The 15611-nt window shown below is 41.4% G+C and overlaps 1 protein-coding gene across 17 annotated transcripts in view; it reads right to left on the minus strand.

Annotated features, from left to right (window-relative positions):
• The window catches only part of HUWE1 (HECT, UBA and WWE domain containing E3 ubiquitin protein ligase 1), a 173068-nt gene that overhangs the window by 22096 nt on the left and 135361 nt on the right, over window positions 1-15611 (minus strand). For 15 of the 17 annotated variants that reach the window (XM_032331297.1, XM_032331299.1, XM_032331294.1 and 12 more), the window contains 13 exons: window positions 14679-14824; window positions 14193-14259; window positions 13107-13321; window positions 9486-9697; window positions 8860-9042; window positions 6010-6182; window positions 5507-5655; window positions 4681-4756; window positions 3745-3843; window positions 3023-3156; window positions 2667-2835; window positions 1101-1329; window positions 279-457 (listed from right to left, as the gene is read on the minus strand). In XM_032331297.1, the coding sequence (XP_032187188.1) occupies window positions 279-457; window positions 1101-1329; window positions 2667-2835; window positions 3023-3156; window positions 3745-3843; window positions 4681-4756; window positions 5507-5655; window positions 6010-6182; window positions 8860-9042; window positions 9486-9697; window positions 13107-13321; window positions 14193-14259; window positions 14679-14824 (2031 nt within the window). The remainder of the gene's footprint in view (window positions 1-278; window positions 458-1100; window positions 1330-2666; window positions 2836-3022; window positions 3157-3744; window positions 3844-4680; window positions 4757-5506; window positions 5656-6009; window positions 6183-8859; window positions 9043-9485; window positions 9698-13106; window positions 13322-14192; window positions 14260-14678; window positions 14825-15611) is intronic. The other 2 variants (XM_032331293.1, XM_032331302.1) reach the window with 2 other exon arrangements.

Genomic DNA, 15611 nt, shown 5'->3' on the forward strand with positions numbered 1-15611 from the left:
TAGGGGCAAAAGAGTGAGATTCTTGGCCTGGTCCTATGTCACCTGATCCCCAAATCGCCACATTTCTCTAACAGGACCCAAAGTCTATCACAACATTTGGCACATCACCAGTGTCCAGAGATAGTAAAGATTTTGTTGACCTTGGCTGAACTATCAAGTGGTTCTGGATCCGATAAAATGTGGTTACTTTAGGCAGGGCAGATACTGTTCTGCCTTCCCTCAGCAAGAAAAAAGCAGAATGTAAAAACTGTACTCTTCCTTTCACCACACAAACTTGCCTGCTTGGCTGGTTGCTGTGCTCTGGTCATGGAAGAAGTCATCCAGAAGTTCATCATCAGATCTGGCAATGATGTGGACATCATCATTGCCTACCAGGAGGCGGGCTCGGCCACGGCTTTGTAGGGGAAGGCTGCTGCTCAGCTGAAGGATGTCAGCAGCAGCAGAAGGACCAAGCAACCTGTAGTGTGATGGTGGGGTACCATGGTCACTGTAATTCATAGGGGTCCTGCAATCTGTTATTGCGAGATCCTTTCTGTACCCTCTTGGAAATGCTTAACACTATTATGGACCTGATCATATTGAGTATAAATCTTTTTTTAAAAACTTTTATTTAGTAATCTCAACACCTGACATGGGGCTCTAACTCATGACCCCAAGATCAAGAACTGCCTGCTCCTCTGGATGAGCTGGTCAGATGCCCCACTAAGCATAAATCTTAGTTACTTTTCGAACTATCAGTCTGCCAACTTTATTTGGGCTGAGGTTGGATATTTGTTCCTGACAGAGTGTGTGTCATTGATAATACCATGCACCGCACCCTCTCTCTCTTGTGTACCCACTGTAGCCTGTACATTGACCATTATGATACCTATGTCCTTTTCTCTCACTCTGATATTGTTTCTTCCACTAAACTCTAAGACTGAGGGCAGAAATCTTGTCCTGTCTATATTTAAAGTGTTAAGTGCTTGGCACATGAGATGTTTCATCGATTGCTGAACATATGCATAGGAGGACACTTAAGCAAAAAGACTGTTACATAATTTAGTACTCCCCCAAAAGCTGCACATACAATCCTAAGAAATGGGACAAATGTAACTTACCTCTGGAGTATAAGAGGAGGGTTGGGCTGGCGATTCCCAGGGTAGTGAACATGAATGGTATGGCCTGTATTGGCCGTCAGCTGCCTTAGGGTCCTCTGACTGCGCCCGATGCCCTGGGTGAGACGCGTTGTGGAAGAGCCACTGCCCAGCGTCAGAGAACTGTGGTCTGCATGGCGTACCATCAGTGGGTGAGTGGTAGGGATATTTCCTGGGGATGGGGGGATGTCTGCTGCAAGGACAATATGTAAAGGGGTCAGTGCCAAAAAAAATCTCTTCCATGGTTGTTCCAACAGAACCATGTCTCCTGGGCCTTACTTCCTCACACGGAAACCTGAGCTTTGTCCTTTCTCCCTCATTCCCACACCTCATTTATAATCACTGACACTACCATAGCTTATGCCACAATCTCTTATCTAGATATAACAACAGCCTCCTAAATAGTACCTTCTCCCAATCCATTCTTCACACTATAGCCACAGTGATGCTTCTAGGCCCCTGAGAAACATGCTACTCCCTTCACCTAGAGGACTCCTATCCCCCTTCTTCACCTGCTCTTTTGTTCTTGGCCCAGATGTCACTTCCTCTGATTCTACAGACTGGCTTAATAATCCTTTTCTCTGGGCTTTCTTACCATGCTACAACGTAATGCCTCCTAACTTATAATTCCTAATAGACCATAAACTCCTTTCATGGAAAAGGACTGCTTTCTTTTTCACTGCTGTATCCTGAGTACCTAGGAAGCAGTAGGCACTCCTCAAATATTTAATTTGCTAAATGAAGGGAGGCTCAACAAACGGAAGACTGATGGAAATCACAAAAATGCAAAGAAAATCACAGAATAGAAGGCACCTTGAAAATTATGTAGTACAACCCATTTTTTTTTTCTTTTAGAACTTTTCATTTACAGGTGACAAACTGAGGCTCAAAGAGGTAAGAGACTACTTGGCCAAGACAACAGACCAGAACAGTTCAGTATTTTCTGCTATATCATGCTTGTGATTTGGGGTCAAGACCTGCCTTCTCAGGACAGCTTGATTCTAAGAACTAGATGCTAAAAGCGAACTTTGTCGTTGATGGGGGAGAAGGAAAGAGATTCACTCTCTCCTCCGTAAAGATGCATCCTTGATGACCAGAGTGAATGTGCTCAAATATATTCCCCAATGCCAAGCTCAAAGGTGTTCATCCAAACTCTCAAGATCCAGGGTTACAGACATAAGAATTATTGATTTCCCTGTCACTGTAGCATGCACATGGGTGCCTGATGCAGTCAGCCTTGGTCTCATTTAAAAAAAAAAAAAATTCAAGCAAATCATCAAGTTGTCCAGGCTCTAAAATGGCTGCCTGTTTACTGAGGTGGAGAGAACAAAAGCAGCCTCTCACAATTCCTTCTTCTAAGTACACATTTATTGAGAGAGATGGATTCAGATATCCCTTGCCCCAGGAAGTCAGCATAGGAAAAGAAGTGCTGTATCAGATTGATAGCTGCTCTGGTTCACTGCTTGGCTTACCCTAGAGAAGGGTATATGAATCAAGAGGTAAAAACCCAGCTGAGCCCCTGTATCTTACTAGCACTGGAGAACATGTTGTCAAACTCAATGATGAGATCATCCTCCCGGTCAAAGCGCTCAAATCGGACCAAGGGAGAAGCGTTCATATCAGGGTAATCCTCATCCAATTCCATTTCAGAGCCATCGTCGTCATCGTCTTCATCTCCCTCTTCACCTTCATCATCCTCCTTAAGGGGAAAATAGGAGATGGAGAATTGCTGGAGGTAAGGGTTTTCTGAAGTCTGGCGTCATGGCCACATTTGCACATGAGGGAGGGAGGCGCTGAGGCTAGCAACCCAGACTGTTGGTTTTCTCCAGCTCTGTGTTCCCATGGAAGAGGTTGTCTGAACCAGCCCAAACACAGTCCCCCCTCACCTGATCATCTTCCTCATCTTCCTCCTCCTCCTCCTCTTCATCCTGACTATCATCCTCATCCTCGTTACTGCCACTGCTGTCCTCTTCCTGAGTGTGCTCCTCCTCATCCTCAGGGTCCAGGATATTCATGGAATCTAAAACAAAGGGAGCACATTGGAGGACTATACTGAGTAGCTAGCAAACAGGCTACTGTGCAGGCCGGCAGACTGAGTGGGAAGGCGATGGGGTATCTGACTCTAGGAGAGGAAGAACCAGATCTGGGGTGATGTACAGACTTAGTGAGCCAGCCCTGATTTCCTGAGAGTGCCAATCAATGCATCAACACGCTGAGCAGGGTGGCTGAATGTGGAGGCTGGCTATAGGGTGGTACTTCAGGAGCCATGGTCTAGGACTTGGCCAAGTCTGCTGGTGCCCCTTTGCCTTTCCAGTCCTACTTTGCTACTGACTGCATCCTGTTGGTTAAGAGGGAATCTGGAGCGATGATAGCAGGTGGGTGAGAAGAAAGCGAACCAAGTAAGAAGTGACAAACTTTTGGGCAAGCAGTAGTAACATGTTATTTGAAAAACTGGCTGAGGATAAAGTGGATGGTGTATGTCAGCGCATGCAGACAGATGCTTCCTTATTCTGCACATGTGGGCAGCTGCCTCCAGGAAAACCCTAGTGTAGTGTCTGTCAGACGTGCAGGGCAAGAAGGGAGGCCTTTCTGGCCTCGGCACTCTCACCTTCTCGGTTGGCCTGCAAGGTGGAAGCTTGGCTGAGGTTGGAAGGAGCTTCATCCATCAGCACGTCCTCTTGTGATTCATCCTCTCCACTTCTGCTCACTGAAGGTTACAGAGCAGAGCCTTCACTGAACAACAGAGGACTTCCCTTTCCAGATTGGGTGCGCCTAAAGTAGCTATGTACACCCAGCAGATATCCATTTTTTTTTTTTTTTTTGGATGAGGGAGAAGACCTAGGTTCTCTGCTGTTGACTAGCTAGGTGAGCTTGGCCAGTCACTTTACCTGTCTGAGTCTCAGTTTCCTCATCTGTAAAATGGGATGATCACATCTGCCCTGCCAATCCCACTAATTGTGAAACCACAGAGGATAATGGGTGTGAAAAAGTCTTGTCAAATTTAAAAATAGAGGTCTACTTCCATTTATCCTTTGATTTCCTTTATCAATAAAATAAAAACAAGTAACACATAGACCCTTGGAGCCAGGTGACAGTAGGGTACTTTCGCCATTTTCCCTTTGAGTTGTAAAAAGGGCCACCCTTAGGGAATGATCACTCTTTTTACACTACTGAGACTCAGAGGCGGAAAGCCCCTGGATTTTGCTGAAGAACTGAAAGGAAAGCACTTTCTCACCCTACAGCCTCTAAAGCCTCCTCTCTAGGCTTCCATGAATAACACTCTTGATGTGCCTCATGTATCATCTATACTGATGGCCACCCCCTCCACCTCCCCCACACAGGCAACGCTTCAGACCTGCCACCACAGGTCTGTAGATGGTTTGTGAATTTCTCATCTGTAAGACCATCAACATCAAGACAAGCAGCAATCTAGGCTGGCTATGAGCCCTTAGGCAGAGCTGAGCAAGCAGATGATGAGAAAAAGGGTCCTCCCAAGAGAGACTGAGGCAAAGGAAGAGGCTATACTCAGTTCTGGGGCTCTCACCTATAATTGTACTGTTCCCAGATCCGCCATCCCTCTCAAGCAACTCATCTATCAGGTCCTCCAGCTCATTCTCAACCTGGAGAGAAATAGAACATATATATGGATGCACACAAGTCTATCATTGAGCTAGCACGGAAACCCTAAAAAAAGCCAGCAAGGGAGTATATATTTCTAGGATAACATGTGACAGAACATGTTGCATAAACACCACACATTTGGTGCTAAGAGCACAGAAACTACTATGTGCTGCCAATCCGCACTCAGATTGTCCTTCAAATGGATTCATCCCAGTTATCTCAGATCTGGTTAGTTTTACTATCCAGGAATACATGCAGATCTCCTCAGAGCTAGCAGCTTAGGACTGTAAGGCCCCATTTCTTACCACTGCTACTAGCTCCAGAAATTACATTGCCTTCTTTAGGGTCTTTAGAAAATAGCTGGTTTGAATGCTCCAGTGAGACCAGGTGCTATAGGTACAACAGTGATGTTAAGGAGTTTCCATTAATGGCCAGAGCCAAATAAATCAAATACCTTGGGCCCAAAGGGCTCAGGCCAGTTTTCTGCATCCATATTTCACCTGTGCTTGAGTTTTCCTCTTGGGATCTATTCTGTTTCATAGTACATGGATGGCATTCTGGCCCTGCCCCCACCCCTCATTTAATACAATTCAAACACATTTACTGATCTACTACTAAGAGTATCATCTGTGTTCCTCTGCAAAACAGACAGCATTGAGGCAAAGATCTAAAGTACTCACCCACCCACACCGCCTGGGGGTTTGGTTCAGCGCCGCAATAGGGGTATGCTGGGTGATCTGCCTCCCTACCTGCATCTCTTGTGAACTGAGCACCTCAGGCTGCCCAGCAATCACCACTGAGTCGGTTTCAGCCTCCCCATCCATGATATCCCCATCTGCCACCTCTGTCTGAGTGACATCATGATCCTCCTCCTGCACTTCTGCTTCCCCAGGCTCGCCTGAAACAATCAACCAACCAGCAAAATAATCAAAGGGTGCCTATCTGCAGGGCACCATGAGGCAAGCATTAAGACAATAAGGTCCCTTCCCTGGGCAAGTTTACAAGTTCTCAGAGAATAAATGAATGGGTGACAAAGGAAAAGACAAGGCTACGTGTGAGGAGAGCCAAATAAGGCTGCAATTTGAAGGAATTCTTTGTGGGGCGGATTCCCACACCACTATGACAGATCTCTGGAAGGCCAGCAAGTTCCCAGGGAAACAACACCAAGCCAGAACAGTTGTGATGCAATGCACCCATAAAATAGCTATGCCCACCCAGCCAGCTCTTCAGTCCATTGGCTCTGATTCCCTACCTGGGTCCTGCTGGTTGCTATTGGAGTCCTGAGCAGCTCCTTGGGCATCCTGCTCAGACTTGCTCTTGCTAGAAGCACTCTTGCTGCCAAAAAGGCTACTGGGCTGGTTAACAATCCGGGAAAGTGTTTCCAAAGGCTTCAAAGCAGCGTTGACTGTGTTGGCCATGTTTGGACTGAGATAAAGGAAGATACAGAGATGGACTTAGCACAGAAACTCACACTAAGGAGGAACCAAGACTCATCAGAGTACAGCTGATTCCAGGGATGAGGCATGGAGGGTACAAGGTGAGTCTGGGACATCTTGTTGTGCCAGAGGCTTTAAAAAATTAATGGGGTCATCATTACCACAGGTCAAATTTGAAACACTGAAATATCAACAATAATGATGGCAATGGTATTACATTAAATGTAAAAAGAATCTGCAGCCATAGGGATACAAACAGGCAGGATAAAGTCAGAAATCATCACTTTTCAGACAACAATGAAAGTGATCCAGGCAAAGATCAGTAAATGCTAAAACTATGGAGTTAAAAATCCTCAGGGCATAGGATATTCATATAATCTTCATGTGAACTCAAAGAATCACCCCATAGAAAACTTATTAAGTACAAAGGGAAAAGCTAACCTTTAACTGTGATCAAACCTAGCATTACCAATAATGGACAAATTAGTATTATGTATCTCCTGGTGTGATGCACCAATAAGGGCAAACATCACCTATATACTATTCTTGCAGGAAAGTTTAACCTAAACCTGAATATAAGGAAGCAATTAGACAAATCCAGATTATGGAATATTCTACATTTGTCTTTCTGGATCCTTCAAAACAGTCAAATTTCATAACAAGAGATATGGGATAATCAAATGCAATTACTGATGCTCATTGGATCCTGGACAAAAACCACTCTCCCCTCAAGGTGTAATACTTGGAATAATTGGGGATATCGGAGTACGAAATACATATTGAGTACTACTGTATCAATGGTAAAATTTCTTAGATGTGATGATATTCTAGCCATGTAAAAGAATGTTTATTTTTAGGAGAAACATGCTGAAACATTCAGAGGTTAAAACATCATGTTGTCTGCAATGAACTTCAAATGATTCAGCTTCTAAATGGGGGAACTCAAACAGGACAGAAATGATAACCACTGGTTAACCCAGATGAGACATACGGTGCTCATTACACTCCTGAGTTTGAAATTTTTAAACGTCTTAAGAAAACTGATGAGGGGCACCTGGGTGGCTCAGTGGGTTAGGCCTCCGCCTTCGTCTCAGGTCGTGATCTCAGGGTCCTGGGATTGAGCCCCACATTGGGCTCTTTGCTCGGTGGGGAGCCTGCTTCCCCTTCTGTCTCTGCCTGCCTCTCTGCCTACTTGTGATCTCTGTCTGTCAAATAAATAAATAAAATCTTAAAAAAAAAGCAGATTAATTTGTATCAAAACGACAAAGAAGTCAGTCTGAGGAGGCCCCATGGGCCAAAGATATAATGAGAAAGAATGACGGCAGCAGTCCAAATAATTCAATTACTGATTTAAAAAAATCAGTGAAAACAGAAAATTGAAAGCCAGAGAAAAGTTGCATTTGGGGTGGTGATTAAGTCTACTGATTACTCTAAAAATTGGTGACTTAAGAAAAATAAAAACAACAAAGTTTTTATCCTGCCTTTTCAGTAAGAACTGTATTTCAGGAAAACCAGACCACAAAAATGCCAGCTAACAGTGTAGAAGGAATGACAGAATTGAGAAAGTTATCACTGATAATCCCCAAAGAAATTAGAACAGGAAAGGATTATCACTTACTGTTAAGATCATTAATTAGGTATACGGCTGACAGGAAATCAAACATTTATACAGTGCCAAAATACTAACATAGATTACTTTATAGTAAGAAGGTGGAAAATACAACAGTACAATGACAATTATCACTCTAGTAGTCAGTTTTGTCATGATTTTTGATAGTTCAAAGAGATGTGTTGCCCCATGATAGAATATGAGATATACATCACTTAAGATAGAGCCTAACCAATAACTTGAAATTAAGCTTCTAGCTCTAATTAGAAGTTTACAGAAAACAGGAAGTAAAGGAATTGCAATGGGCCAAATCTAGAAGGCAAGACATTCTGCAGGATGGCAGGCCTGACCACCTCAACAAGTTAGTGTCACTAACAGAAATAAAATGAAGATTAAAAAAATTAAGGTTCTGTGTTAGAATAACAGAGATTCAGAGGACATAATCAGAAGTAATGCAAGATCTGTAACTAGATTCTGGTTTGCACAAAAATTTTTGAATATGGATTTGGGCATTATATATAAAGGATGAAAATTTACTTAAACCGGAAGGTAGACATAGTAACTGAAAAAAAACAAAAAACCACCCCAACCCAACCCAGGTTACACAACAACATATGTAACATCATTTTAGTAAAAAATACATTTTGTATGCATGTGAAGAAAACCACTGAGAGATATGTGGTAGGTAACAGTGATATCTGAGTGGCAGTGATATCTATTTTTGCTCATCTGTAGTTCTCATGATACACATATAATTTTACAATAATAGGTTATTTTTAATTAAGGTGGGGGAAGCTTGGGAAAAAATTATTCATACAGTCTAACTCTGGAGTTTGCAGGACATGAGAAAACTAAGGCCTGAAGAAAGGCAAAGTGTCTTGCTTAACCACGATATTAAGAACTCAGGTTCCCACCTATATCCAAATCATTCCTATCACATTGGTGGCTCACTACTCATCTGACGAAGATACAGGAAATACAAGCAAATGAAGAAATAAAAGCAGCATGACTAAAGAGAGGGCAAAAGCCTGCCACTGGGGTTCAGGAATAACTTTACCTAGACAGGTCCAGACTGTGAGGCACTCTTGCCAGGTCATTAACCAGTCCCTTCTTTAGGAAGAGTCGAATGATGTTGTTCATGCCATTGTGCTGGGTCTTGGCTGTGGCACTGCTGTAGAAGCTGGAGGTGGAGGGGCAGGACTCCATGATAGTACTGATGATACACATCACTGCCTGAAGTCTGGGAGAGAAGTGTGACACCTCTATCATATGAATACTGCTTGTTATTGGTGTCTTCACTAACTCAACTCAGATAACCCTCCTGTGCCCTCAGTATTTCCTTGTGGAAGTAACATTGAAAAAGGTGAGAGCTCACTCCCTGAGTGGTAGCACTTAGTTTTCTTTACACATAATTTAAAAAGTGAGACTGAATAGCCTGTTGAACATCAAGACCTCAGAAATATAATGAAAACATCCCTTTGTTTTTTTCTCTAAGCTGTATCCTCTTCCAAATGTAATCAATACTCTAGGTATCTGGAAGCACTAGAACTATTTGAGAGGACCAGAGGATATACAGTGCCAGTAGGACCAGAACTCTTGTTCAAGTGCAAGGAATCCCATGGACAAGGAATGCAGTAAGGGGATGCTATTGGTTACTAGCACTACATCAGGCATGGATTTTACCTGGCATGTTTCTCTGTACTCTCAGCCATAGCCAGTGCCCGTCCCAGGGCTGCCTTTACTTCATTCACAAGGGCCACTTGGGCATCTGTGCCACTCCCTGCAGCAGCCAGGCTTGCGAGGAATAAGCGGGCCAGGGCAGGTGTGTCCTTGTCTTCCGCATTCTGGGTATGTGGGAGGAGGTGGTCCAGAACAAAAGCTAGCACACTGCAGTCCTGAAAAGTCATTAACCATGACGTTTACTCACAAGCGTAATTATGCCATATTATTTGCATATCAACAAGGTACATATACATAGATTTGATCCTTCAAGTCATCCTGTCAATTATCAGGTCTACTTTACAGATGAGAAGACCAAGGGTTGAAGGTACATGCTAAGTGAGTAGCAAATCCAGATTTTATGCTTTTAAATCTCATTCATTTCTCATTACACAGTTTAAGCACCTTTACTTACATGTCACTTGGCATTTCTCAAACACTTTTATGTGTGATATTTGACAGAACTGTTCACAGTAAACCTATAGAACAGTTAAGCCAAGTTCATTATCTTCCCCGTCTGACAGATGGGTAATCTGAGGCCCAAAGAAACATGGCCTGCACAAAAAACTTAGCCCATGGAAAGGATTCAAATCCTGATTCATAATTGAGTGCTACAATTCCTTCAGTATTCTATTAAATTGTAATATTTACCGATACCTACAACATGCTAAGGAACGTGGGCTAAAAAGTGGCAGGAGTTCGAACAGTAGTCACAGATATAGATATGCAAACATATTTAATGAAGAGTTACATAAAATAGCAAAAAAGGTCCAACAAGGGAAGGAAACTGAGACTTGTTCCTTCTTTCTAACAATCATTTCTGCCCTGGTAATTCCTTACATTAGAAAGGAACTTAAAGTTCTGTTGTCATTCAAGCAGATTTTGGATCAAAATACATAAATGATTTCATAATTAGAAAGAGATGATGGTTGCACAAACACTTAATGTACTAAATGCAACTCAACTATACACTTAAATGCTTAATTTTATGTAAAATTTGCCTCAATAAAGAAAAGCACTGAAGAATTGTAAAGTCTAGATAATTAAGTAAAGTAGCCTAGTTAAGATGGAACTTGTTAGAAATAAAAAATTCCCAGTAGTGAATACAATACAAAATTGTATAAATATGTTATGTGACATTATTACTAAAAACTGGAAAAAAAGCTTTGCAATTTGGAAAAGCAGTGTGATGCAGTAAAGAGACTTGGATTTGTAATCAGAGACCTGGGTTCCAATTCTAATCCTGCTCCTCTGCAGCTGACCTTGAGCAAGCTAACCTTTCTGAGCCTTCTCTACTTCTCTGTTAAGGGTGGCAATACCAATCACCTTCCAGTCCTGAGGAAAGGATCATCAATAGCATTTATAAAGCACCTAGGAGTACCCAGTACCACAAGGTCACGTGACATGTATTAAACACATGCTTAATAAATTTACAATTAAATGTCTTATTCCACCAGTAACTACAACTGACGTAGTGATTAAAAACTTTCAAATAAAATGCCTAATGTATGTTTAATACACGTAACTCCACAAAAATACTTGTATCCAGAATATGTGAAGAATTCAATAGAAAACAAGAATACAAGACTTGGACACATCACAGGAGAATATCCAAATGGCCGATAAAGACAAGGATATTTTAACCACAATGCAATACCACTACAAATCCACTAGATCAGCTAAAATGAAAAATGAGAAAAATACCAAGTGTTGGCAAGGAGGTGAAACAACCTGAACTCCCATATACCATGCTTGGTGATAATATAAATTGACACAACCACTCTGGAAACTTTTGGCACCATTTGCTAAAGCTAAAGAGACCAGCAATTCTATTTCTAGGCATATACCACCTAACAGAAACACTTGTACAGTTTGATCCTTGAACAACATGGGTTTGAACTGTGTGGGCCCACTTATATGCGCCTTTTTTTTTTAAAAAGTGGAATAAATTTAAAAGTGTAAATGTATTTCTTCTTACGATTTTCTTAATCATATTTTCTTTTCTCTAATACATATAGCCATACAAAGTACGTGTTCATTGACTGCTTATGATATTGGGTAAGGCTTCTGGTCAACAGCAGGCTACCAGTAAAGTTTCTGAGGAGTCAAAAGTTATATGCGGATTTTCAACTGCATACATGGAGTGGGGGAAGGGTGCGTTGGCACCCTTAACACTTGTGTGTTGTTCAAGGGCCAACTGTGTATGTTCACCAAGACATGTTTAAGAATGGACTGTAGCAACACTACTTTTAATACCTCTAAATGGAAAACCACCTAATTGTCTCTCAGCACTGGAATGGATAAGATTGTGTTACATTTACACAAGGGAACTCTATATAGCGAATAAACTACAACCACACAGAAAAATCAATTTTGCGAACACATTAAACAAAAAAGAATCCAGACACAAAGGAGTATGTACTATAAGATTCCATTTATATGAAGTTGCAAAACTAACCTGTGGCAATAGAACTCAAGATAATGGTGACCTTATAGAAGCTTAAAGGGAAGGGGGAAATGTACAAAGGAAGGAAGGGGTAAGCTTTTATGGAATTTGTAACATTTTAATTTGGGTAATGGTCACCTAAGAAAAACTGATGAATTATTCAGGAACTGTGTATCTTTTTATGTATTTTAAAAACTTGGATTAAAGCCAAAATAGCTTAAAAAATGGCAGCTGCTTTCTTATTCTTTGCCTGCAACATTAATGTCCCCATTCTACTCTCAAAACCTTTACTACTTACTAACCATAAAGTTACAATATGACAACCCAAAACAAGATCCACTTCATGAAAAACAAGATCCACTTTATGAAAAAAAATTCCCTGGGCACCCCTTTTACATATATGGGAACATCATCTAGTTTCTTAGAGTGCCCTCTCACTTGAAAAATAACTTAAAAGATAATTCCGTATCAGGACATACAAAATATGACTTCATTTTTTTCCAAGCTCTGAAAGACATTTTGACTTTCCTTATATTCCATAGTACCGATACTATTAACCACATCAGGTGTCTTAGCACAGGTGCTGAGTACAATTGGAAGATAAACACCCATATTCTTGTTTATTTGGCTTATTCTACAGTCCCCTTAGATACCCTTATGCAGACAAACTACCTTTTCCCTTCAAACCATTTTCTTCTACTAACATAAAAAGGAATGGAAAATCATAAAACATCAAGTCCTTGATTTTGTTTTCTTCCAATTCTTGTCTATTTCTACCTTTAAAATATCTCTTCAACTCACCTATTTTTTCCCGCGACTTCACCAAGATGCTGTATTACCTAGATTGCTATCTAGATCAGATTCTTAACTGGTCTGACTCCAAACCTTGCCTTTTGTAGCTGCCATACTGCAGACCAAGTAGTTTTCTACAAAACAAATTAACAAATGGCACCAACTCACTCCCTGTAATGAGCCTGATAGCACCACATCACTGGAAAATGTCTAACTTCTTCATTGTATCTTAAGAGGCCTCTGCCTTGCAACACTGGGCTAGCATGCATAGGTTCCCAGCAAAGAGTGAGACACATCTGTATCCAAATGTTAACAGTATAAAGCCTCAGACGTACTGGAAATATTACCTCTTTAATCAGCTCAGACTGGCCCACAGTGTAGCTGTAGTTGGCAATCAGGGTAGCAATACCAACATAGGACCTCACCAACTCTGCCAGAAGACGAAGAATAGTGGAGGTGGGCATTAAAGGTTTGCTGCCTTTGCCTTTCTGCTTGCCTTCCTCAGAGGCCCGGTCCCCTTCTTTATCTTTCTTCCCATCCCGAGACTCCTCTGGTGTTGATGCTGTTGAGAAAGAGCCAAACTCTGGTTCAATTTCACGTTGAAATATTGGCAAACATCAAGTCTCAAGTGCAAGGAGAATACTCCTCCTCCTCCACTTTAGGACAATGGTACAAACTGAAAGTCCCCCTCACAATGCAGCGGAAGGACAGATAGCTAAGATGACAGGTACAGCAGGGAGGCTATTCACGTAACTTCTGCCACTCCCCTTCTTTTACACATAGTTTTATGCTCGAGAAATACTGTATACTCCAAAGATGCCTTATACATCTTTATACCTTTTCCTTCCCACATGTCTCCCTGGCACGCATTTACTTATCTAGCTTAGCTCAAAAGCTGATCTCCTCTATAAATGCTTTCCTGTCTCATCCAGGAATACTGAGATGCTATTAATCACATGCCCTCTATATTTTATCCCAGCAGTTATATCAAGTACAATGTCTCCTTGCTTAGATCTCGAAGATCTTCTCTATCCAAGGAGCAGCAGCTCTTGGAAGGCATCCTTAAAACTGCTTCCACGTGACAATGATAGAAGGCAAGAATCCACCACATAAACCTTAGAGCTAGAATTGTGTCACTGGCACCAAAGCTCTATAAGCCAGCATGAAAGCCAACAAAAGAAATATATGGGGTGGTTTAAAGAGTACCTCTGAAGGATCGCACCATAGCAACCATTACTTGGTTCTGTCAGTTTTATTAATTTTAACATATAGATACCTTTATTTACAGAATACTGAGCTCACCCTTGGGAAAAGTTCATTTAGATAAGTAAATGCGACAATTATGCCTATATTCCCATACCTCCTGCCCAGGACACCCAACCCAGTTTCTTTGTCCTCTCTAGAAATAAGAACAAGAGAAAGTAAACCAATACCTTCTCCTTGGGATGTCCCAGATGTGGAAGTCTCAGTGGAGGCACCATCTGCAGCAAAGACCTGACTCTATAGAAGAATATTCATGAGCCATTATTAATTTCAAACACAATTATCCCTAAATGGTAGGATCCCTTCCCAGGGTACTCATTGTAAATGCTACAGATTATCTTTAGCCGATCTTTTAACCACCTTTACCTGCTATATACTATAATCTGTGGGAATCAATCATTATAAACAGTGACTGGGAGATTGGGGAGCAAGGACAGGGAAAAATGAGAATGAAAAATCAATTTAAGGAAATGTTTCCAATCCAAAGAGAGACAAATCCCAGGGACACCCTAAATTTATTTTCATTTTTAGGCAACAGATAATTGACAGGTATATCAAAATCAGTACCTTTGAAATTTCCCAAGCATAACCCTAAATATGGAGAACACATCGGTATTGGAAAGGGAAAAGGAAATAGGAGGTTGGAATTGACTTACATTAATGGAAAAACCTGACTGTGTATCAAAGTCACTGCTCTGACGAGTAAGTGACCGGTACTGCTGGTATACATCATCACCCATGTCTTGTAGGAGTTGGCCAACCTCTTGGGTCATACCCCCAGGTTTAGGGTCAGATTTCTCTGCTAGAAAAGCAAACAAAAACAAAACTCAACTGTAACTGTGCAACGTCAATGCCTATTTGGCAGCTTGGTCAATTTTGCTCCACCCTACCGTGACTATTTATATGGTGGTATTGCCAGGCTTTCACTTAAGAGGAGAAATGTAGTTTAATCAAAAGAGCATGGATGAAAGGCTCATTCTTTCACTAACGAGTTTTGTGACCACAGGCAATCTACTTGGTCTGTTCAACTTTCCTCAGCTGTCATTGAGCTTAAATGAACATAGGCAGTATTATGCCTAATGTAACGGGGGTCAATAAATGTTTGCCCTGGCTATATAGCTAAATTATTTTTTGGGGTTGGGGAAGATATGAGGTGGAGTAAAGGTTCTATGGTTGTAGAAGAAACAAGGAGCTCTTTACAGATCAGAGTGCTGAATGGATGAAAAGCATCAAAGACTCAGATTTTCTTGACATAGTAAAGACTATATTCATCAATTTTTGGCAATTCTGTGAGACCTATCAAAGAAATATGTCCCAAATAAAATCCAGAAGGATATGACTGAATGAAAGCTGAGGTTCCAAGTAATTCATTCAAGACTTTCCCAGTACTTACAAGGAGCACCTTAGCTAGGAATAAAGGTGGATTGAGATGGTGCTCTCAAAGGTCAGGAAGCCTAACTACACCTTCTAATACTGATCCCAGTTTTTTGGGAGATAAAAATGTTTTTGTTTCTGAGAATGAAAATATTAGAGACTCCTTGGTATTTATTTTTCTGTCCACAAGATACTATCTCCTCTTTAATCTTTTT

This window comes from Mustela erminea, chromosome X (genome assembly GCF_009829155.1).
Source record: "Mustela erminea isolate mMusErm1 chromosome X, mMusErm1.Pri, whole genome shotgun sequence".
NCBI classification, from domain to species: Eukaryota; Metazoa; Chordata; class Mammalia; order Carnivora; family Mustelidae; genus Mustela; species Mustela erminea.